This window comes from Pelmatolapia mariae, linkage group LG1 (genome assembly GCF_036321145.2).
Source record: "Pelmatolapia mariae isolate MD_Pm_ZW linkage group LG1, Pm_UMD_F_2, whole genome shotgun sequence".
In the NCBI taxonomy this organism is placed as follows: Eukaryota; Metazoa; Chordata; class Actinopteri; order Cichliformes; family Cichlidae; genus Pelmatolapia; species Pelmatolapia mariae.
The window spans coordinates 18,720,704-18,743,689 of NC_086227.1; the positions used below are offsets into that span (position 1 = coordinate 18,720,704).

Consider the following 22,986-nt stretch of genomic DNA (forward strand, 5'->3'; position numbering starts at 1 on the left):
ACGAAATAACACCAAATTCACATTCACAGGATTGGAAACAAGCCAACACCTTTTACATATCAAAACAACAGGAAAGTTAGCCGAGGCTCTTCTTGTTAAAAATACAATATCCTTCAGAAAAAGTCATGGTCCAGTCACTCTATTGATCCATCTCTTTTCTTTAACACATACAAACACAGTTGAAGAAAAAGTGTGCTTACATGGGATACGTGGAGATGATCCATATCCCATATGTGGAGGTCTGTTAAAAAGGTTGTATCAAAGCAAAGTGTAATGTGTGCATAATAATGACATGAGCTGGGAGAGAAAGCTGGGGGCAGTTGTTACTTTTTGCACTTCTGATAGAGAGCTACCCATCCACTACACTTGGGTGTGCTACAAAAGGTAAAATGGTATTATAGTCATTGTTCAACAAAAGTACAGCCACATAATTAAATAAAAATCATCTGGTTCTTGCTAGGTCTTAAAACAAGCTAATAACAACCTCAGATGAACAAGAACACATGGCATATTATTCACTTCACCATTATTTACTTAAAACTAAACGAAAATGCCGCAGCAGTGCGCGAAAAACAGTCCACCCTTACAGCTTCCGTATGAATTAAAACAGTAAGTAGCAGCTGGGTGCTGCCAGTCAATGCATTTGATTAAATGATCATCAGCAAATGTGAGCACCTCTCTAAAAGCAAACGTTTTAAGTCTTCTTAGCAGGTGAGGTGTTTCTTAGCACAATGCCAAGGAGGAAAACATCAATAATGACATTAAAGAAGCAACTGTTGCTGCCAATCAAACTGGGAATTCAAGTTCAGTCAAGTTCTTCGACACCAAACTCAGTCATCCATGTCTTTATTGACCTTGCTTTGTACACTGGTGCACAGTCATGTTGAAACAGGCAGGGACCATCCCCAAAAAGTTCCCATAAAGTTGGGAGCAAGAAATTATCCAAAATGTCTTGATGTGCTGAAGCATTACCAGTTCTTTTCATTAGAACGAAATGACTTAGCCCAGTTCCTGTCCCACAGCCAGTGTTGGGAAGGTTACTTTTAAAATGTATTCCACTACAGATTACATGCCCCAAAACGTATTTTGTAACGTATTCCGTTACGTTACTCAATGAGAGTAACGTATTCTGAATACTTTGGATTACTTAATATATTATCATGCTGTTTACAACTACATGAATGTGATTTATTACTATTACTGAAGGTCCGCGGCTCCGAACCGTAGTAAAGGGACCTCTGGCTAATGCCAGGCTCACACTGTGCGATTTTTTCAGTCGCGCGATTCAGCTCCTGCTCAAACTGTACGATTGACTCGCAGGGGTTAGAAGTTCACAGGTCACGATGCAGGGTCTCACACTATACGGCCCGATGCTCTGATGCGACCTGAGTGCTCACACTGTGCGTCCATAAAATGAAGGTTATAACAGAAAATCTGTCGCTCCCTCTCCCTCTCTGTCTTTCACTCACACAGACAGGCACACCACCACCATCAACTTTGCTAAATTGCTAATTAAAAACATTGATCAGGCAGCTGTGATTGAGCAGCAATGTAAATCCAACTATTTTCACGGTTGTTGTGGTCGTGATAATTTTGTGAGGCCACATCGAAAAGGCTCGGGTGAGCTTGCCATAGTTCTACAAGTTGTGCCTCCATCGCTTGTGTCCAGATCACACGCTGCACTCCCGTGCTGCGCCGTCTTTTTCGCTGACATTTGTGTTTGCGCGTGCGCAGTGCGAGAAGCTGCGGTGACACCCTCACGACGGTCGCGAGGATTTCAAACAGGTTTGAAATCCTCACGACCAAGCGATTGATGATCGGGAGCTGGTCGTGAGGTGTTAATCGCCTCTCGTTACCCCACGTATACTACACGATGCACGACGAAGGCCAAAATCGGGCCGATCGCCAAAACGGTCGCACGACTCAAAAATCGGCTCAAAATGGGCCAAAAATCGCACAGTGTGAGCCCGGCATAATATGTCGGGTTCCGTGTTGGGCTCGTAGCCGAAAAATAGCTTTACTTTGTTGTCTGGGTCAAGTTTGCTAGCGAGAGACAGACAGAGGCGTTGAAAGGCTGCTCCAACTGAACTTATAGAGATTGAAAATGTGACGTCATTGAGGGGTAAAACCGCAAAGCATTGTGGGTATCCGTGGCAAGCGGTACTAGCGCAAGCAGGCTTTCAATTGAAATCAGTTACACAGCGATAAAAAGAAACAAAAAATGGCAAGAAGCTGTTGTATTATTAACTGCACAAGCCAGGCGAACGACAGCCGCGTGAAGCCGACGGGTAAAGCGATTGGTTTTTATCAGATTCCGGCGTGGAAGAGAAATTGTCCAAGCCATGTCTCCGAAGTCACGAAGAGGCGACGGATGGCCTGGACAGTAAATATTCAGCTTTGAATAAATAGTGAATTGTCCTGACAGAATATTGAGTTTCGCTTCTGTTATTACCATGGTACATTGACAAAAACATATACTTTTATTCACAGGATAAAACAGTTTTTTGTATCACTAATTGCCCAGTACGGTTACAGCATACAATATTATTGTCACTGCTACATTTCTGTAATGCGTACCAGAAATTATTTCCACTACTAATTAATTCTCGTTGAGCTCAAAGTTCCTATTAATAAACGGTTAACGAATGTGTATTTATGAAGACGATTTGTGAGACTGGTAAACTTACCTTTGTTCGTACGATGGTCTTGTGTTCTACACAGTGCATTTCAAGGTCCTGTACCCATCCGTCGGTAAACTGTACCTGGGCTTGCTGCAGTGACCTGAAGTTACTAAAAACTTCATCAGTGTATGCACTCACTCCAAGAACTGTATAATTATAAATATGAGCGCGGTGAAAGTTGAGCAGCACGCTGACGTCTTTTGATCACTCTGTGTGCTCGTAAGGGTCTAACCCCTTCACTCCTTTGATTTTTTCCTCGTATCTTTTCTTTGCCTTTTCGTCGAGTCTGTCTTTGTACGGACCGGCATTGTTCTCCTTCGTTTTGTACATTCCTTTTTTGGGGAGCAAAGAAAAAGCAAGAAGGCATTGAAACCGGCAAATGAACGTTTTGCGGTGCTGCAAATGCGTGCATTTGATGCGGTACTTGGATTGTTTTGCCACCAGTTCCCGGCATGCAATGCGCGAAAGTCACGTGGTCTGTCAATCTCTATTGTTTCGGAGGAAAACACGAATACGGTGTACAGTCGAGTCTTAATAGCTTACTTACAACTGGGCTCGTCAGGCACTCTTCTTGGCTGCAGTGGTTATTATTATATTTACATGCTTCCAGCTCCCGTTTCTGCTCGATGACAACTGGTACTTTTCCACTCACCTTTTTCTCCCTCCTCGCGCTCACAGACACATAACGGGTATGGCAGTCCATTCTCCCTGCAGAACGGACTACACTGCCCATGAGGCTACATTCTTTAGGGCCATGTCTGTAACATTCTGCCTATTAGCTTAGCACAACAACAACAACAACAACAACAAAAAGGCGCTCTCTCACCCAGGAAATAGTGATGTGTCGGTCGCGAACGAAATGAGCCGGATCTTTGACGTGAACGACGCGAGCCGGCTCCTTATCGCGAGCCGTGGGTTTTGTTTTTTTTTTTTCTTTCTCTCACCCTCTCTCTCGCACTTTTTTCCGCTTCACTCCGCACGCGAGCCTTGTGCTTTGAGCTGGGCAGAGGGGGGAGGGGCGGTAGTTACACTCGCAGGAGCACAGGAACAGAGAGGGAGGGTATGGGCTCAAAATGTGGTCATAAATATTTTGTACTTGTAAATCAGTTTTTTGCTTGTAAATCAGGATTTGTATGTGTAAAAAGAATTTGTGTGTGTGTAAAAAAGATTTGTATGTGTAAAAAGAATTTGTGTGTGCGTAAAAAAGATTTGTATGTGTAAAAAGAATTTGTGTGTGTGTAAAAAAGATTTGTATGTGTAAAAAAGATTTGTGTGTGTGTAAAAAAGATTTGTATGTGTAAAAAGAATTTGTGTGTGCGTAAAAAAGATTTGTATGTGTAAAAAGAATTTGTGTGTGCGTAAAAAAGATTTGTATGTGTAAAAAAGATTTGTGTGTGGACTTAGCCAAAAAACCCCTGCAAGTTACAAGTACGCATTTTGACCCTATTTTTCTTCCTTTCATCTGATTGGTCAATGTCATGTCAATCACAAATGTAACAATTTTCGCGTGTGTTATGAATAAATCTTCTTTGTTTTGGTACCGGTACTGGTTTTATTTTGTTGTATTTATCTGCGACACCTTAATGGCCGGTTGTGTATCTGATGGACTAAAGCCGAAGCAGTTCCACACCACTGAAGTTGCAGCATTTTTACAAACCAATTCTGGTTCATCTGTTTCATTCATCGATCTGCTTTCGCCCTTCTCATTCTCCATCGCCGCCATGCTTTTTCCGCCATGTGCGTATGAAAAAAAAGGCACTGCGCATGCGCGTTTTACCCATATTCTATTGCGATATTTCATTTTCTTATCATTGCCTAACATTATACCGGTATTACCGTGAACGGTATGATATGGCCCAGCCCTACTAGATCATATTTGATTATATCCTTATATGTAAAAGCTAAAAATTGACAAAGGATGCGCCTTCTCTGTAATAAAAATAAAAACCCAAAGCAAAAACAAATACAAATTTCAACAAAAAAAAGCTAGGGTTGATAGGAAGGTACCCTGCTACAACGTACCCTAACTGGCTCATGTCAACACTTTCATAAAGCCTAGCTTTGCCCTTCTACGAGAAATGAACTTTCAAATATATCCATATTCTACAACAGTTTCAGAAAGTCCCCTTTTCATGACCACGAAACAGTGGCCTTGTGTAGATAGAAGGCCAAGCTGGAGAGTAGGGTGCATCGTAAAATGTATCTGAATTACTTCGGACATTGCCTAGGGCAAACAACTTACAACAAAAACCTCTGTGCAACATAGCATGAAGATGACACACTGAGCAGCCCAAATGCAAGTACACACATTCTTCTCACTCAAACAAATGGCATGTCATCCCAGACACAAGTGAGGACATTCTTTCCTGTAAACAATGGCCACAACATGAATTCTTGATCTGCCAGCAACAGACAGTGAAACAACAATAACCATGGCGACAGGATGTGAAACGAATGCTGGGCATTGTAGGCATGACTGCAACACTCAAAAATGGTGGGATGGTATGACTCTAACTGGACAGCGCCCATGAAAGGACACTGCTTTAACTCAAGTATGAAGTAACCTGTTGAAGTTGGATCACATTTCAATATGGCTGTGGTAGATCTGCACAGCGCTTCCTAAATGCATGTGGCCTGCTTACGCCTCGTCCCTTGAGACTGTGTGTAAAACGAGAAGACTGCTTGACAGGTTAATGTATGCAACTGGAATGAAATAATACCCAAATACTCAGTTGACTCTGTACTTCACAGGCACTCTGTTTCATATAGAGACTATTGGTTAACTTTATGTACCCACAACCACAAAAATCTTAACATTATTTTTTTTCACTTATAAATAAAGAACAGCAAAGGAATAATAAGGTTAAACGTTTGACCTTCTGAAATATATTTTATATTCACTGTATCCGTTTCTATTTATGGCGACATCTACATATAAACCTTTAAAACATTATAAATAAATATACCTGTTAACACTGTTGTAGGGTCTGTTGTTGATGATTACGTAAGTGAAGTCAATAGAGCCAATTCAGAATGTAAAACTCTTGAAATAAACTATGCATGAGATAAACTGCATTTTCTTTTAAGTCTTGCTAGTTATTATAGTATTGTTTAAAATACTGAATTGTATTGTATTATTTATTTGTATTTACGGTTTCCAAATGAAGACATTTTTATAAATACTCCTTAATGTAACTTTTTTATACCTGGCACAATACTCGCTAAAGGTGATAAGTCATAAAAAAAGTATGTGTTTTCTCAGTATATTCCTCTGAAATGATAAACCAAAGAGATGTAGATCCAGTGTTAAATGTAACGCTTGCACAAAATTTCTATTTAAAAAAAAAAAAAAAGTTGCCAGTTATCAGTTTCACAAATTAATTGTACATTTTTAACTTGTTACAAAACTAATGAAATACTCTTAGTGGTTCTAGTTTAGAGAAGTCTATTAGCACACCTTCATTTTGTACACTATATACTTAGTTGTACACACACTTCAACAGGTTAGTGTTATCTGTAAATTAAAACAGCATTTAACATTAGTTACTTTCGTCTGTGACTGTTGCACCAACTACGTCGTTTTGTGAACATTTGCAACTTTTTGTGCCTCTGAACACATAATGCTTAACTTTGGTATAGTGCAGAGGGCAACTTAGCACCCATAAACTATAAATAACAAAAAAGCCTGTAAAAACGAACAAATAAAAAACGTTAGCTTGCATGCTATCATAAGCATAATTGTTAATGCTGGTATAGCTCACTTAAGTTGAAAATTGTTCAGCAGTTCCTCTCTTTCCCAAGCTCAAAGGTCTCAATCCTGTGTCCTGCGCCACATGCACCATTTGTAAGGCGGTATTAATTTCTTTATTTAGTATCAGAATAAGCTGCTATTAAACTGATTTGTAACAAATAAAGTTAGGATTCAATGTGGCCCATACAGCTTTATACTTACACCATGGGCTGTGGCATATTATATTGTCCAGTATAAACTTTTATGCGATATAAAAATGCCATATCTCAATATCATTGCTATGCCAACACCATGCCTTTACAACAGCCTCCAAAGCAGCACAATACTTGCTAAAGGTGGAAACAGCAAACTTGTTTCACCACTTGAGACAAAAACACTGTCCAGTACAACCAGGTTCTGAAAGAGGAGATACTTGCAGGTAGGGATGTGCTACCCAGATGTAAACAAATGACTGCACCTGAGGGCTCGTTAGCTGTAGTGCATATAACGGGAAGAGCAAACGGTGGATGGAAATTACTAATGCAGTTATATGGTGGGAAAACCAGGGCGTTAAGCAGCTGGTTAAAAAGCTCAACCCTGGAGACAACATCCCAGGTAGAAAATTATTTTCTGTTTTATTATGCAACAATATTCTGCAGCTCCTACAGAGTTACATGGTTATTAAGTTACTCTAATTATTGTTAAACTCAAGTGTTAAGTTGTCCTTTTATACTTGCTTCAAATTCCCAGGTAAAAAAACATTACCTGGAATACTTTTGTGCTTACATTTGACTTATGTTGTGTTACTGGATGTAATAGTATTGCTGGTACCTTGTTTCAATAAATTTACACTTTAAAATAATGCCACACTATTAAGCATTATTAAGGTATTAGCAAGCGGTTAATTCATCATTTAAATAGCATTACTCCTCCTCAGTATGCCATTTGTAAATACAGATATATTATTATGACTATGCTTATGATTATTACTAGCAGTGATATAGTAGCAGTGATAGCTGTACATGGTGCAACAGTAACAGATGGATAAACATATCTGTATTTATAAATGGAATACTAAGGAGGAGTAATGATATATAAATGATGAATTAAGTACTTGCTAATACCGTACTAATACCTTTCTAATGCTTAATAGTGTGACATCATAATAAGAATATAACAAGTGCTACCGAAACGTCTTATTTTGAAGTGTGAATTTATTGAAACAAGGTACCAGCAGCAACATTATAGCCTGTGATTAATGACAGCTCATCGGAAAAGAAGAATGTAAAGTACCTTTCATTTACTTACACTTAAAAATGCTGCTACTGCCTGCCAAGTTGTAAGTGTCAACAAAATGTTGTCCAGTTTCAGCTTCTTGTTGTTTTGGTTATATCCACAGAAATTACATTGTTGCAAATTTTCCTCAAATACCTTGATATCATTTTGAGGCTATATGGGTAATATGGGCTACTACTTAGTTTTAAAATAGACCTCATGCTCCAACTTGTTTTACTAACTAATTTTAACCCTCTGATGCATGAATTATGAAAGCCTTGGTCAAGATTTTTTTCTTAAGTGCTTTTATTCTTCTCAGGACATGAAAAAAAATGTTCAACTCTTTTTTTCCAAAAATGTTTTTTTTTTATAAAGTTATAGACCTGTCCAATCCAGCGGACTACATGCGCCCAAGCACTCACCATGAAATACTGTGAACTTACTGTAAAAATGAATTACCTTGTGTTCTATTGTAAATATACAAACACTTGTTTGCTTGTATGCTTTGAAAAACATCTCAGCAAGTTTTTGGAACTTTCAACTCATATAGCCCCAATGTTTAGGCGTAAATAACAAAACCAATCAACAGTTCCAGCCGTGAATCCTACACCTGAATATGGCAAACTATCTCCAAAAAGAGAAACATTTTTGAGTCTACACAGTTCTATAACGATGCAGGACAGTATTACCAAGCCCTTATTAGCATGCTGGAAGAAAACAAAAACTGACATCTTAGTCTCTGCATCTCCGAACACTTCAATGTTCATCACACCTAGGCTGTGTGAAAGTTTGCAAAGCATCCAGGGCACAATGGTCTTTGGTCTTCCGTGTGCACACAACATCATGGCATCTGTTTGCATTTTTCACCTTGTTCAGTTTGGCCAGTGATATCCTGTGGCAAACCTGACCTCACGGGCTACTTTGGTGACTGCTCTCCGCTTCACGGGTTGTGGGGTCCCACTGGGTCTTCCTCTTTTGCATGCTGGATAGTGCCACTATTTATCAGTGCACGAGCCACAGATGCTTTGAAGAGGAGGAGTCACATCTTTTCCAAACCAGACATCTGGTAGAGGCGCCAGGCATTTACAATAGTCACATCCAAAAAATGAAAAAACACTCGGATGTACCACCTCTTGTTTCGACGTCTGTGGGGGTACATTGCCAGACATTGGTCAACAAGATCAATGCCACCCATGTGTTGATTGTAAAGGGCCACAGAGAAGGGCTTTTGGACCATCATCATCTTTTTTCCTTCTTTTTTGGTATGTATTGCTTGATGGACAGTAGGCCTTTGAAAGGTAATATCTGCTCATCAACTGACTGATATTCCTCAGGGTCTGCTGCTGCCTTGAATGTGTCCTGAAGAGTGTCTGTCTGTGTTTGCTGGCTGGTAAGTCAAGTTAGCCACAAAGTGCAGGTATCTCAGGATTTGCTCATATCTGTTTACAGACATGGCATTTGCAATTATTCCAAGACGAAGACCGTCCTCACTAGACCAGTACATTCGTGCCCCAGGATACCGAATGTACCCCATGATCAGGTTGATCTAGAGCTGGGCGATATAAGATTTTTTCATATCACGATATGTTTTTTTCATTTCAGGCGATAACGATATATGTCACGATATAAGCCAAATTATAACGGCGCTGGCACAGCTGGCAGCCTTAACCCAATTTCCCTCGGGATGAATAAAGTATAATCAATCAAATAACTATATTTGTAAGATTTAAATGTGCCGTTGCTCACGAGTAAAATGTGAAATAATCTGCAGCTTGTTTTGATTTAAATATTTATTTCCCATAATAAGTTCAACAGGGTAGATGTACTTAAGGAACATGAGACTTCAGTTTCAGATAAATAAAGGCAAATATTGCAAACTACACAAAAGGCAGCCGCTAAAGCATTTAAGTTTCAAAATAGAACAAACAAAACAGACTACTAAATTGTCAATTCCACTTAGAAACAAAATTTTAATTCTAAAAATAAATCTTAGTTCGTTTTACAGAAGAACAGACAAAATTGACTAACTTTTGTCAATATCAAATAATAAACTGAGAACTAAAAGGAAATTCTCAATCTCTCCTTGTTGTATAGCTTAGCTTTTCAAACTGTTTTAACAGTTACTTTAGTCTGACAAAAGCCGAATGACGAATTAGCGCTTTCAGTCAGAGATTGAGCATGCACCGGTTTATTGTATTTCCAAACTTGCTTTCGGCACAATTTACAGTGCGCGTTACTCTGTTTTTTGTCAGACTTGAAATAACCGAAATACCTTCACACTACGGAACTTCTATGGCCCTTCCGTTCGACAATCTCTCCGGCATTGGAACCATCATCGGTTTTTTCTTCGGTAACCTTCGCTCACGCTCTCGGTTGATTTTTCTCTAGTCGGCAAACTCATTTCCTTCATTACCCGGGCGGCCCGGCTGCAAAAACAAATACACATGTGCGCCTTGGCACTTGTGCTGTACGTAAGAAGTCACGTGACGTGACGCTGCGGCTGTGATTGGTTCGGCTCTGCGCTACTTAATTTGGATTGGCTGTTCTTTTTTCTTTTTTTAAGAGGACAAGAGGGATGAGGCCTATCGCAATAGTTTAATTTTTCTATCGAGAAAAAGTTATTTCGCAATACATATCGTTATCGTTTTATCGCCCAGCTCTAGGTTGATCCCTAAAAAAAACCTGCATCTCTTCTCCTGTTACTGACAGATTTTCTTTCCCTTTTTGTAGAGCATACAAGTTGGTGTTGTATGTTATATTATCAATTAGATCTGCTGGAAACAGATGTCTGAAGAAATCTATGGGATCCTTCCCCTCCACATTCAATTTCCACTCTCCTAGAAAAGGAGGCAAGTCTCCATCAAAGTCATTGTCTTGGACTTTCCAAATACTTTTGCGGGCTTGAGTATGGTCAGGTGCCATGTGCCCTTCTCCCACAGCTCCCTGATCATGCTGATCTTCATCCTCTTCATCCTGCCCCTCATCATTCTCACTTTCTGTATCCTGACTGTCTGTGTCTTCATCATCCGTAGTCAGTGTTGGGAAGGTTACTTTAAAAATGTATTCCATTATAGATTACAGAATACGTGCCCCAAAATGTATTCTGTAACGTATTCCGTTACGTTACTCAATGACAGTAACGTATTCTGAATACTTTGGATTACTTAATATATTATCATGCTTTTTACAACTACGTGAATGCACTATTGCTGTGAGATTTATTACTGTTGCTGAAGGTCCGCGGCTCCGAACTGTAGTAAAGGGACCTCTGGCTAATACGTCTGGTTCCGTGTTGGGCTCGTAGCCGAAAAATAGCTTTACTTTGTTGTGTGGGTCAACTTTGCTTGCGAGAGACAGAGAGAGGCGTTGAAAGGCTGCTCCAGCGGAACTTATTGTTTCAGAGGAAAACACGAACAGTCCACTCGAGTCTTAATAGCTTACTTACAACTGGGCTCGTCAGGCACTCTTCTTGGCTGCAGTGGTTATTATTATATTTACATGCTTCCAGCTCCCGTTTTTGCTCAGTGACAGCTCGTACTTTTCCTTTTTCTCCCTCCTCGCGCTCACAGACACATAACGTGTATGGCAGTCCATTCTCCCTGCAGCACGGACTACACTGCCCAGGAGGCTACATTCTTTAGAGCTATGCCTGTAGCATTCTGCCTATTAGCTTAGCACAACAACAACAACAAAAAGGCGCTCTCTCACCCAGGAAACACACAGTCGCAGAGAGTGCCATGGCAACTGTAACGCTGCCGCCTGGTACAACAGAACATAGCTGTCAAACAAAACCCAAACAGTCCTGACCCGCCACAATATGAAACAGGAAAGTACCGCCGTGTAATCCATTTATTTTAACAAAGTAACTGTATTCTAAATACTACCTTTTTAAACAGTAACTGTAACGGAATACAGTTACTCATATTTTGTATTTTAAATACATAACAGCGGTACATGTATTCCGTTACTCCCCAACACTGTCCGTAGTTCCTATGTCTCTGCTCTTCTCTGGCAGCCACTCATCATCACTGGACTTATCACTGAACTCATCATCACTGCACTCATCAATGAAATCATCATCACTGCACTCATCAATGAAATCATCATCACTGGAGCTGGATGGAATTTCCTGGACTATTCTGTATGCTGCCTTATTCTTTGCTGCATTTGAAGTCTACAAAATATGATAAAATAATTATTAAAGTAACTCAAACTACAGCTGATCTGCACAAAAATATATATTTTAAATGAGTAGCTTATAAATGTAACAATTATACGCTTACTTATAACCAAAACAGTCCCAAGAAACAGTGAAGCAATTTATGACTTATGTTAAAAAAATATAGTGGGTAATGCATGATGTCCACTTCATTGGAAACATGGTTAATCGTAGTTTTCTACATATTAGACATAACAATTTCTTATTCCAAACAGATAATATCCTTCCCTAGATGTTACTGCATATCATCATACTTTTTTTACCTGCTGGGCTCTTCTAGCATAGAAGCATTGACAGGATATGCCAGCAGTGGTTGGCAGGGTGGCAGTTTGTCTGCCATCTTTGATTCAGAGGAAATTTACTTGCAGTTGCACTAACTGAACACTTAATTGACCTCAATGGAGTATGGCAGCAGAGAGCACTCTAGAGGCTAATATGCAGTTCCGCCATAGAAACCAATGCATTAAAGAGATATGTACGTTTTAGTAGCTGTCCACTCCAGTGACCACTATGCATCAGAGGGTTAACTAACAATTAGGCAATTATAGTTCGAGTTGGAATAAATGCAAGAGTATTATTGTATTTAAAATGCAAAGGTAAACTACTAAATAATCAGAAAAAGCAGAATAGCCACATGTGATTAACAATTTCATTTATTAGTAATTAGGGCTGGGCGATATGACCCAAAATTCATATCTCGATATTTTTTTAGCTGGATGGCGATATACGATATATATCTCGATATTTTTTTTAAAGCCATAAGGTAAGAACAAAAAGAGAGTTCTTAGTCAAAGCTGTGTCCCAGATGTCACACAGGCACTTTTATTAACATACAGCGTAGATGTACATGAAGAAATTACTCAAAAATAAATTATCAGCATTTATTAAATAATAATGCTCCATAATCCTCTTTGCAACCATGTCTCTTAACAGGTGCCATTTATGGCCCTTATACACACACAATACGGTAATATTACGTTAAAGCACAGTACGTATCACTCCGCGAGGCTCCAGACTACGGTAGCCATAATGCTCCGACAATCCATCAAGCAGTGCGGCTCCGTAGCTTACCAAAGTCGTACTAAAACATTTTTTGACAAATTGCTGAGCACCATGTACCACATAAAATCGGTTCGCGGTCAGTAAGCACAACCAGAATTCATACATAAGGCGCACTGTCGACTTTTGAGAAAATGAAAGGATTTTAGGTCATGCAGCCCCTGTGGGCTGCATCTCGTTAGCGCGGTTAGCTCGCTAACACGTTGACGCCGTCCAGCCCCACGCACGGGGCGATCCGCGGTAACTCGTTAATGGAGATTTGCCGTGTTCATCTTGTCGTTGCCTGCAGGTGAAGCTATGGGGGAGGGGGAGTTGTGTTCAGTGAAGGAGAGGCGAGGCTGAGTAACGCAGCGTAGAGACAAAAGTGGACGAAAGAGAGGCAAACTTGCGGCTCCACAACTATAATTATAACGTAACATATACTATATCGATATAAACGACATTGTCACATCTTATATCTCGTATGAAAATATATCGATATTTTTAAAAACTCGATATATCGCCCAGCCCTATTAGTAATGTTAATAAACATATATATAGAGCCTATATATAACCTAAAAGGCTAGTAAGGTAAGATAAGAAATGTATACTTTATCTTAAAATTCGGAAATTATTTTCTTTTAAAAAAATTAAACAATCCTATATCTAATATAATTGGCATTAAAAGGCTGTTTTATGCCCTGTATAGATTTTTGGGGTTGAGAATTGAGGTCAAAAATGTCTCTTTTAATAACAAACATATTCAACCCTTGTACTCTGCAATATGGCAGCCGCTTAAGGCGAGAAGTGTACACTTAATTTTTGAGTTGAGCATACTTATAGTTAAGGGTTCTGTTTACTGCAATATTACAGTTTTAAAACATCAGGTGCTGCCTTATAGTAACCATCCAAACCTTTTATTTGCCATTTAGGAAACAATATTATCAACTAATTGTTTTTTAATGTTACTAAGTGTTTTTAATGTTTTTAAAAGGTTTTAAATGTCTCTTAGAAACAGTTGCGATTGTAAAGTAGTCCCTTGTACATTCACTTTCACTCACCTTTGGGTCAGCAAGAGCATTGATGACATTTCCCAGGGCGAGGAGTGAACGGTTGATGTTAGCGCCTTCTCGTAAGCGTGCCCCTTTAGCGTTGGTGGCACTGGCTCTCTCTGAGCCTGCCAAGTCAATCAGGCTCATTTTGGCAACACATACATTATGATTGAGGCTGGCAGTTTTGTCCTGCTGTCTCAAATATATCTGGAGGAAAACAATAGAACAAAGTTCATTCAAGGTTATCAAAAACTAAAGTCTGATCCACTGTTACATGATTGGAGCGATAAGGAGTCTTTAAAAAAACGAAACTTTTCTATTTATATTTAACATTAGGATTTATATCTTAATTTGTTGATGATTTCTGGTTATTTCGATTACCTGAAATACAGCATGGGAGCGAGAAGAGGTGGCGTTCATATCAGTCGGGTGCTGTGTCCTGTTTCGATTGCCAGAATCCAAAGCCTCGAGAATCTGCTCTGCAGATTTGGGCTGTCGGTAAAAACAAAAACAAAGACGTGAACATACACAGGACGCCACACAGGGGGAAATAACTTACAGTGCACTGCTATCAAAATACATTTCGCACAGTAGCAATCATGATACGATAATTAAGTGAAACGCAGTCTAAAACTGCAAGATAATCTGTCATGCATCATATCTGCCCCTGACGAAATAAAACATACACCTAAACATGCTTTTATTCAGACATTTACATTTTTTCCACATGTTTCTGTGCAATATCATTATTTCTCAGTCTTAATAATAAGGCAATTCATTTAATTAGCTTCGTGATTTGCTTTCCCCTGCCTTTATCCCCTGTGAGTTCCTTCTTCTGCAACATAAATGAGTTAAATTCCTCATTCATTTGATAAGCACCATCTCAAGTAGTCATGAAGTAGTAATTCTGGTTAGTCACATTGGCAGAGGAATCTATTTAAAGCACCAGCCTGCTCAAATAAACATATATAAAATATATTATGGTATATAATATAATGTGTAGCACAGTGTAATAATTATACATTACAAGAACAAGTGCTATGATATATTTCCCTATATGGAACTGCCACTGAGCAATTCTGGAGAACAATTTTAATGAAAGCAGTAGTTTTCCTGATTTACAAGTTTCTGGTTAAATGGAAAGATAGTTGAACAAACAAAAGTTAATCTTTACAACTGCTGACATCACAAAGTGCAAATTTAAATTTGTTTTCTCCCATATAGCTTTTATTTCATAAAGAAAAAAAAAAAGACAATTATTATTATTTTTTCCAACCTGCTCCTGTGTCCTGGCCCAAGATGAACTACGCAGGTTTCATGCTTATTATACAATGAGCTAGCACCACCTGTTTTTACCCAAATATTGCTCACTTTCATGCAGTTTTTTAATGTTTTTAAAAGGACGGGCATTTTTCAACAGAAGTGCATGCATGGAAGTGTTTTTTTGTGTGTGTTTTTTTTTAATAATAGATGGTAGTACTGACCTTATGCAGTGTGAGGCCTTGTACAACCACTCCTTTAGAACTGTCCTCCCTGACTGCAAGAGGTCCTGCATTAGCCAACAAGTCTCTGATCTGTTCATTGTAAACCTGTGAACACGTGCAAATACAACAAAACACTATGAAACCACACAAAGACAAAAATGTATGGTCAGGTAAAAGCTTTCAGACAGATACACAATGATACTGCAAGGTGTAGAAATCATGAATGTGTACCTGCTGCGATACCTTTACATACAAGCAGTGTGGGTTGAGAACACATTTTACAACTTAAAGTCTTCTGTACAAGTCTGACTATCCAGACTTGACACAGTGATTAATATGTTGCACAAACAAACAATGTAAGAAACAACATTCCATAAAAAACAAAGAGAATAAATCAAAGTAAAAATAAAGGTAAAAATAAAGAATCCAATACTCACTTCAAGATATGAAAATGCAACTGCAAACTCCTTCTCCTCCTTGGCGTCATCCATGCGTTTGAAGAGGTCTTTCATTGTGCGGTACATGACCCCAGGATCATTTTGTGAACCTAACATGGTATGTGTCTTGCCTGCTCCGGTAGCACCATAGGCAAACACTGCAAGTGAAAAAGTAATTAAGAGTTACAGAAAACTCTACAAAAACAGTTTCAGCATAAAGCTTGCTTAGAAAAGAGCATAACCAAACATGTAATGTGAAAAACTTGGAATGTGAGCAATGGAAGTATCAAGTATATCCAAAAGGAGGACTGAACTTACACTATTTAAAAGTCTCAAGCCAGCCTTCAATGTTTTAAATTTTTCTTCCAAGGAGCCAGACTCTTTTTTATATGTTCTTGAGTGAACACAGTTTTTCTCTGGACTTTCACTGCTTTTTGGTTTATTTTTGGTCCAGTCCTTCCAGCTGACAATTTTCAAAGGAATGGTTTTTTTTTGTTGTTGTTGTTAACCCACTTAACACCGATTATATGACTCATTCATAAAAAGAGCACCTAACCCAAGGGATGAAACAGTGTTTTCTCAACACATAAGAGAGAACTTTGCACAGTTATAAATGGTATCTTTAGGCACTTTGTCATTTTGACAACACTGAGCGTGTACAACCATCTGTAAAACACATTGGAGGTTGTCTCATGGTTTGGGGCTGCATTTCAGCCAGTGATGCCAGGGATCTTGTTAAAAGTGATGGAATTATGAACGCAAGAAAGAACCATCAAATTTCGACCTACTATGCAAAACCACCTGGAAAGCATTCCATTGGCAACAGCTTCATTTTTCAGCATTACAATAATCTCAAGCCTACAGTCAATTCAGTAAAAGTATACCTGGATCTAAAAACACACGATGGAACACGATCAGTCATGGATTGGCCTCCCCAGAGTCTGGACCTCAACATTATTAAAGCAGTGTAGGATCCCCTTGACGGGGATTGATCTACCAACATCCAAAGAATGTGTTTTGAGAAGCCTGGAGAACTATTCCTGAAGACCACTTTTACTTGGTATACGGTTTTTTATAAATATTTACAGATGTTTCGATAAATCACTGCACATATTTCCCATTATATTAGCAAAGTATAAGGGAATGAGAGGTGGTTTAAGACTTATGCACAGTACTGCATTTATAAGAGTCTGGCTAAAGTAGAACTATACAAAGTAATACTTTCTCAAGCTTTAAATTCACATTAGAGAAATAAATACAATTCTTTCTTTTTTTTTTGGCTTAGTCAATTGCACCAAAATATATGGTAAAGAATAACACTCTGCACTCCATTTATCCAGCCCTGGAATAAAATCGTATCTTTGAAGGTCTATCCCCTTCACAGCAGTGAGGGTAATTTGTCGCTGCAGACAGATAAATAACTAGCACATTACAGAACAAGTTAATCAGCTCTGCATCTTTTTATAACTGGCAGACATCATGACTAATTCAGACAGACTGTACTCATTGTACTCATTAATTTGTCACCTGTACAGTTGAATCCATTCATCACCCCATCCAGCACTCCTTTAGTGGTGTTCTCAAAAATGTCGACTTGTGTAGCGTTCTCGTTGAAGACTTGGTCAAAAACAAACTTCAGGTCTTTGTTAGCCTTCTTATTGATGTTTCTGTTTCGTACTCTTTGTGACCCAAAGCACGACAAGTCCTCTTCTTTGGGGTCAAATATGAGCATGTGGTTATCGACGACCTGGATCACATTCCGACAGTTTTCGCGCTTTTCACTGTCATTGGCCGGCCTCACTCGAACAACAACCTTTACATGGCTGCACACATCACTCGCCATCTTGGTTTCCCTGCAAGGAATGAAGCATTACAAAACAAGACAACAAACAAATAAAATGTTAACTGGATTTCACAATCTTGAAAATATGCTGATAAAAATCAAACATGGACTGAGGACTTTGAAAGCAGAGTTGAACTTGTTTTATGGTAAGCGAAAGGCCTAAAAGTGTTTTCATACAGAATGCCACAGGAATGAGTCCTAAAAACTGGAAACAATTTAGCTTTATGAACTTCCAGTTCCATCGTCTCAAAGTGCTGCTTTGATTACATGCCTGATAGAAAGTTTGCTCTTAACATGCACTTTAGATATTTTTATGTTTGTGTTCTACAGCATAAAATCCAAAAATTCTTTGGAAAATTCTCTTGGCTTTCTATAAAGGGAGGCAGAGTCATGTTACCTTTCAGGTTGTCCTACCCTTAGGATTCAATTTTTAGCCTCTGCTAAAAATTTGGACACAACAAACAGAACTACCCATATAAATTGACACCTTTCTTAAGCCTCCTTAAAGGATTTTTCTTGAGTTAGTCTTGTGAAATTGCAGCTAATAGCTGACATGCAGACTAAAGTCGGTCATCTAAACCTCTGACCACAACTGTACCTAAGGATACTGAAAATTTCACAAAACGCTAATTAATAATAACAATAATCTTTAAATAAAAAATAATACAACAAAAACCTAAACTTGTATTTTAAACATTTTGGGTTAGGGATTGATACTCAAGGACATTTTTCAGTGACATAAATTGATTTAATTCTTGAACTATAACTGCTATATTAAGTCACAATAGATTTTGTAAAAAGAAAACACGCTAATATTAAGACTGCATGTGCAGTTTGTTCTCTATTAACATGCACACTTTTTCACAATGCACAAGATTTATTTCCATGATCCTTTAATGCATATTACAGGGAAACAAATGTATTAGCATTGTGGTAACAAGGTGATCAATTTAAACATATATGCATACGTACGTATATATATATATATATATATATATATATATATATATATATATATACATACATATGGGCCGGGGGATTCACTTCAATAGCAGCATAATATAATCAAATGCTGTCTAACAGGTATTAACACGCAATTTTCAGCTACAGTTAGCTCAGTACTGTTAAATAGCACACGTTACAATGTGATGACAATCCTGCCAACGTAAATACAGCAGGACTGGCCAGCCCCTGCCATCTAGCTAGCTAAGTACAGTCACTAACGGTAAGATGGCTTTGTTTACTTCGTCTGCGATGCAATCTTCGGTCTTACCTTTTGTTAGTAACGGCTATCGTTCATATCCCTACTAAGGCGACACTTTCTGATCAAACGCTCGGATCGAAACTAGCTCGAATTAAACAAACAAACTCGCTAACGCTGTCGCTAGCACGACCGCCGCCAATATTTTCAAAAAAGCTGTCGTCTTCCTCTGTGGCATCTGATAGGTCGAGAGCCGCTCGTCACTAGGCGGGCCGTGGTGACGCACAGTGCACGCTGCGGAAGGTGGAGCTACTCCGTGGTGTGCTACGGTAAGCTACTGCCGCTTTCTGTGCATAAGCACGGTTCTCTGGCTCAACATTTGTGAAACTTGATTAAATGGACCTGACTACACCGTCGGGTCCTTTTCAGTATATTTTACTGACAGTCTCTCTAGGTATGATGCGCGGTCATCCAACATGGTGGCATAGCAACGGTATCCTCTGCATCGCTTTATTTAGATGTAACATGTCCAGCCTCTGCTGATATCATAGCCTGTATACACGTGTTACAGAGCATTAGGGTGGGCTAAACATTTCAAAATTTAATAGATAATAGCTTTACAGTCATGGCCACGTCAAACACGTGCATGCTTTTTTGTATCTACTCCATGTTCAGGCGTTTTTAGCTAGGTAGATAGCTAACCTTTACACCAAAATATTGTTTTTGTGTGGGGAATTGCTACTAAATATCACCATAAATGATGGCACATGTTTGTTTAAGGGAACTGCTAACCTCTAACAACCTACAGATAAGTTAGTACGACCTTCCTACTCCTAGCTTGAAGGATAGCAGCTAACGTTTAGTAAACAGCAAGAAGAGGTAGGTGCGTGTGTGGGGGGAAGGGGGGGGGGGGGTACATGAAAAAAGTACCTACTTATTAAACTACACAATAATATCCGCGTCAGTCTTTCCCTACAATACAACTCTTATTGTAGTTGTAGGCTATAAAATACAAAATAATCACAGGCATCTGAGGACAGACAGACAGTAGTGAGGTGTGCGATAGGAATGACAGATGGGTTCAAGGTGGGGGTGGGATTACATCAGGGATCAACTCTAAGCCCCTTTTTGTTTGCAGTGGTGATGGACAGATTGACAGATGAGGTCAGGCAGTAGTCTCCGTGGCCTATGATGTTTGCAGATGACACTGTGATCTATGGTAAGAGTAGGGAACAGGTGGAAGAGAGCCTGGAGAGGTGGAGGTATGGTCTAGAGAAAAGAGGAATGAAAGTCAGGTGAAGCAAGACAGATTACATATGTGAATGAGAGGGAAACAGGTGTAATAGTGAAGCAGCAAGGGAAAGAGTTAGTGAAGATAGATGAGTTTCAATACCTGGGTCAGCAAATCAAGGCAATAGAAAGTGCACAAGAGAGGTAAAGAATAGAGTCCCGGCAGGCAAGTGTCAGCAGAGCAAATGGCCTACCACCTACATAAAAAGGGAAAAAACTGTAAATAGAAACTATTGAGATAACTTAATGTCTTATGGCTGAAGCTGAAATGGGGACGTCATTTGCCTGGAGGAGTTTACTCGTGCTAACATGGTGTCATGTAGTTTAGATACCTGCTAATGAAGCTCATTGCAATAATATTAATAATAATAACAATGATAAGCTGGTGTTTTCCTAGGTCCACAAGATAAAAAAGCGCCGTCATTTGACAATAAAAAGAAATATTGCTGTGAGATGGAATACAGGTTTTTCACACATATGAATTCACATGTCTAAACCACTGCTGTAAAGTATGTATAGACGTGTATAGAATGCTTCACAATATTACTGCAATCATGAACTGAGAATCATGGCCACATCTTTAAATATATTCTAAATGAAGCGTGTTATTGGAAAGGTTTAGTTAGTCAACAGTTTTTGCATCTGCCTTGAATTTGGAACCATAACGTTTTCCTCTTCCAAGTGACGTAAGATAGCTTTTAATTCATAGTTTTGTATTGTTCCTGTTCCCACCTGTTTGGTCTCAGAGCAGCTGTTAAACTGGATAAACCCCAGAGTATACTATAAGCTTCTCCAGAGCACAGCTTCACGATGATGGAGTGTCAACTTTAAAATTGTACTACACACCAAATTCCTCTTGATTAGCTTAACCTTCCATCTTTCTTCTCATCATGTAACTTTGCTAATTTTCTTCTCCACAGATCATTATAACGATCATGATTTTCCACATGACTGTCTGCTCTTACCCAATGATGCGAAAAACACATCTGGCTGCGCGGAGAGCATGGAGAAGGCTAAGGCCGAGATTGCACTCCTCTTTCGTTGGTGCATCTTCTGGTCCAGGTCCCGAGGACAGATACGAAGACCCGTCTGCTGTTTCAGCTGAAAAGCCTCCTCACACGCCTGTCATGTTGAAAGAGGTGCTTCAATACTTAGATATTCAACCAGCTCAGGTACAATTTTTGGTGTCCTTAATAAAGTTCATGTCTGTTTGTTTAAACATTCTTTTAGAAATATGTCAAATATTCATTCGGACAAAATGAGGGCTTTAGGCGGGCATTCAGGTAGCAGTGGGTTGACTTTTTACTTGTGTTTATTAACATTATTTCCAGTTGAACCTTTTCACCTGGCGTATTTCCATATTAAAAAGGCCCTGGAATGTGCTCAGACTGTAGGCAAATCTGACGCAGGACTAAATTGAATCTCCAGACTGACTGTCGACGATATTTGCAAGTGATTAGATCATATTTGTGTTTTCAGGCATTGTTATCCGGTCTGCCTCGGTTGCTGTGGTAATAGCATAGGCATGCAAACTCATACTGAGAGGTGTTTCTCATGTCCCCAAATTTTGATTTTCTTATGTGTGTCAGAGCTTTTGAAAGGAAGTTATTGCCAGGCTGTTGCGTGCATTGCGTCGGCTACTGAGGTTTAGAAAAAGGTCTCTTCTCATTGTGATTTGAGGATTGAAATGACCTGTTTCCTGATTAACCATCCTCTTCACAGAGATGTTTGTTGCTAAGGTAAAATTCTGTTCACACACTACATAACAACTTGTTGTTATAAAGGCATTCATGAGTTGGACAGGGTGGCAGTATCTTGGCTTTCACTTAATGTATGTACTACCAGGACAGATGGGCATGAGTCAAAAGCCTTCTGGCGTGGCAGGCAGGAAAGGAGGGAAAAGTAATGGCCCCCTCCACCCCTCAGATAATGCATGGTCAAGGCAGGTGGGGGCCATGGGTCAACAACTTAGTCAGGAATTGCGCCACTGTAAGTCTGTTGGCAGGACACAGGGTGCTGCATCGCTCCTGCCTGAACTTTAGCACCTCTAAACTCCTCCGCTACCCGCCCATGTGCCAACTGTCCCAAGACAGCTTGCCAATCAGATGCTATTAAAAACAGTTTGATAGATTTTATTTTTTTTTGTACAGTATGTGCTGTAGACCTCACTTAGTGTGACGTTCTGTGGAATTGATGTGTGATTACCTTCAGAAGTCTTTCTTTAGTGTTCCTTCACTGCAGATGCTTGTTCTTTCATGTGAGAACATAGTGTTACAAATGAACTTGGTCTTTATCTACAGCAATGTTACAACCTTATCGGGGTGCTGACTCATAGTCATTCGTATTCATATATCTACAGGGCTAAATATAACTGTATAACTACAAAAATATAACTATAACTTGTCAGGGAATCAAATGTGAATTCTGACATGGCTCTGACAGAGCTGCCATTTAAGTGCTTAAATTTGTGGTGGGCGTGTGATGTTGTCACTAACAGATCAGTTGCTTTGAGGAGGAAAACCTGCCCTTAATTGCAGACAAATGTCCAAACGATTAAAGATTAAATGGGCTTTATAAAAATAATCACTAATATGTAATTGCTCTTGTTGGCTGAAGAAGAGTTTGTATGAATGGAGGACTTACACGATGATGGGTGTCAGAGCAAATACTGCAGTTAAACTGAAGTGTGTAAATGGAGGCTTTCAGTGCCCTGCTGCCTCCCACACAGGACGTCTG

General features: G+C 39.3%; 2 protein-coding genes across 2 annotated transcripts in view; one reads left to right on the forward strand and one right to left on the reverse strand.

Annotated features, from left to right (window-relative positions):
- kif18a (kinesin family member 18A) overlaps nucleotides 1-17,759 on the reverse strand; it is a 37,061-nt gene extending 19,302 nt beyond the window's left edge. The window contains exons 1-5 of the mRNA XM_063493774.1: nucleotides 17,444-17,759; nucleotides 15,917-16,074; nucleotides 15,480-15,584; nucleotides 14,377-14,487; nucleotides 14,005-14,202 (exon numbers count right to left, since the gene is read on the reverse strand). Of these exons, the coding sequence (XP_063349844.1) occupies nucleotides 14,005-14,202; nucleotides 14,377-14,487; nucleotides 15,480-15,584; nucleotides 15,917-16,074; nucleotides 17,444-17,759 (888 nt within the window). The remainder of the gene's footprint in view (nucleotides 1-14,004; nucleotides 14,203-14,376; nucleotides 14,488-15,479; nucleotides 15,585-15,916; nucleotides 16,075-17,443) is intronic.
- Nucleotides 17,760-19,241: 1,482 nt separating this feature from the next.
- The window catches only part of mettl15 (methyltransferase 15, mitochondrial 12S rRNA N4-cytidine), a 57,584-nt gene continuing 53,839 nt past the window's right edge, over nucleotides 19,242-22,986 (forward strand). Inside the window, exons 1-2 of the mRNA XM_063493888.1 lie at nucleotides 19,242-19,289; nucleotides 21,171-21,422. Coding sequence (XP_063349958.1) covers nucleotides 21,186-21,422 — 237 coding nt within the window. The 5' untranslated portion in view covers nucleotides 19,242-19,289; nucleotides 21,171-21,185. The remainder of the gene's footprint in view (nucleotides 19,290-21,170; nucleotides 21,423-22,986) is intronic.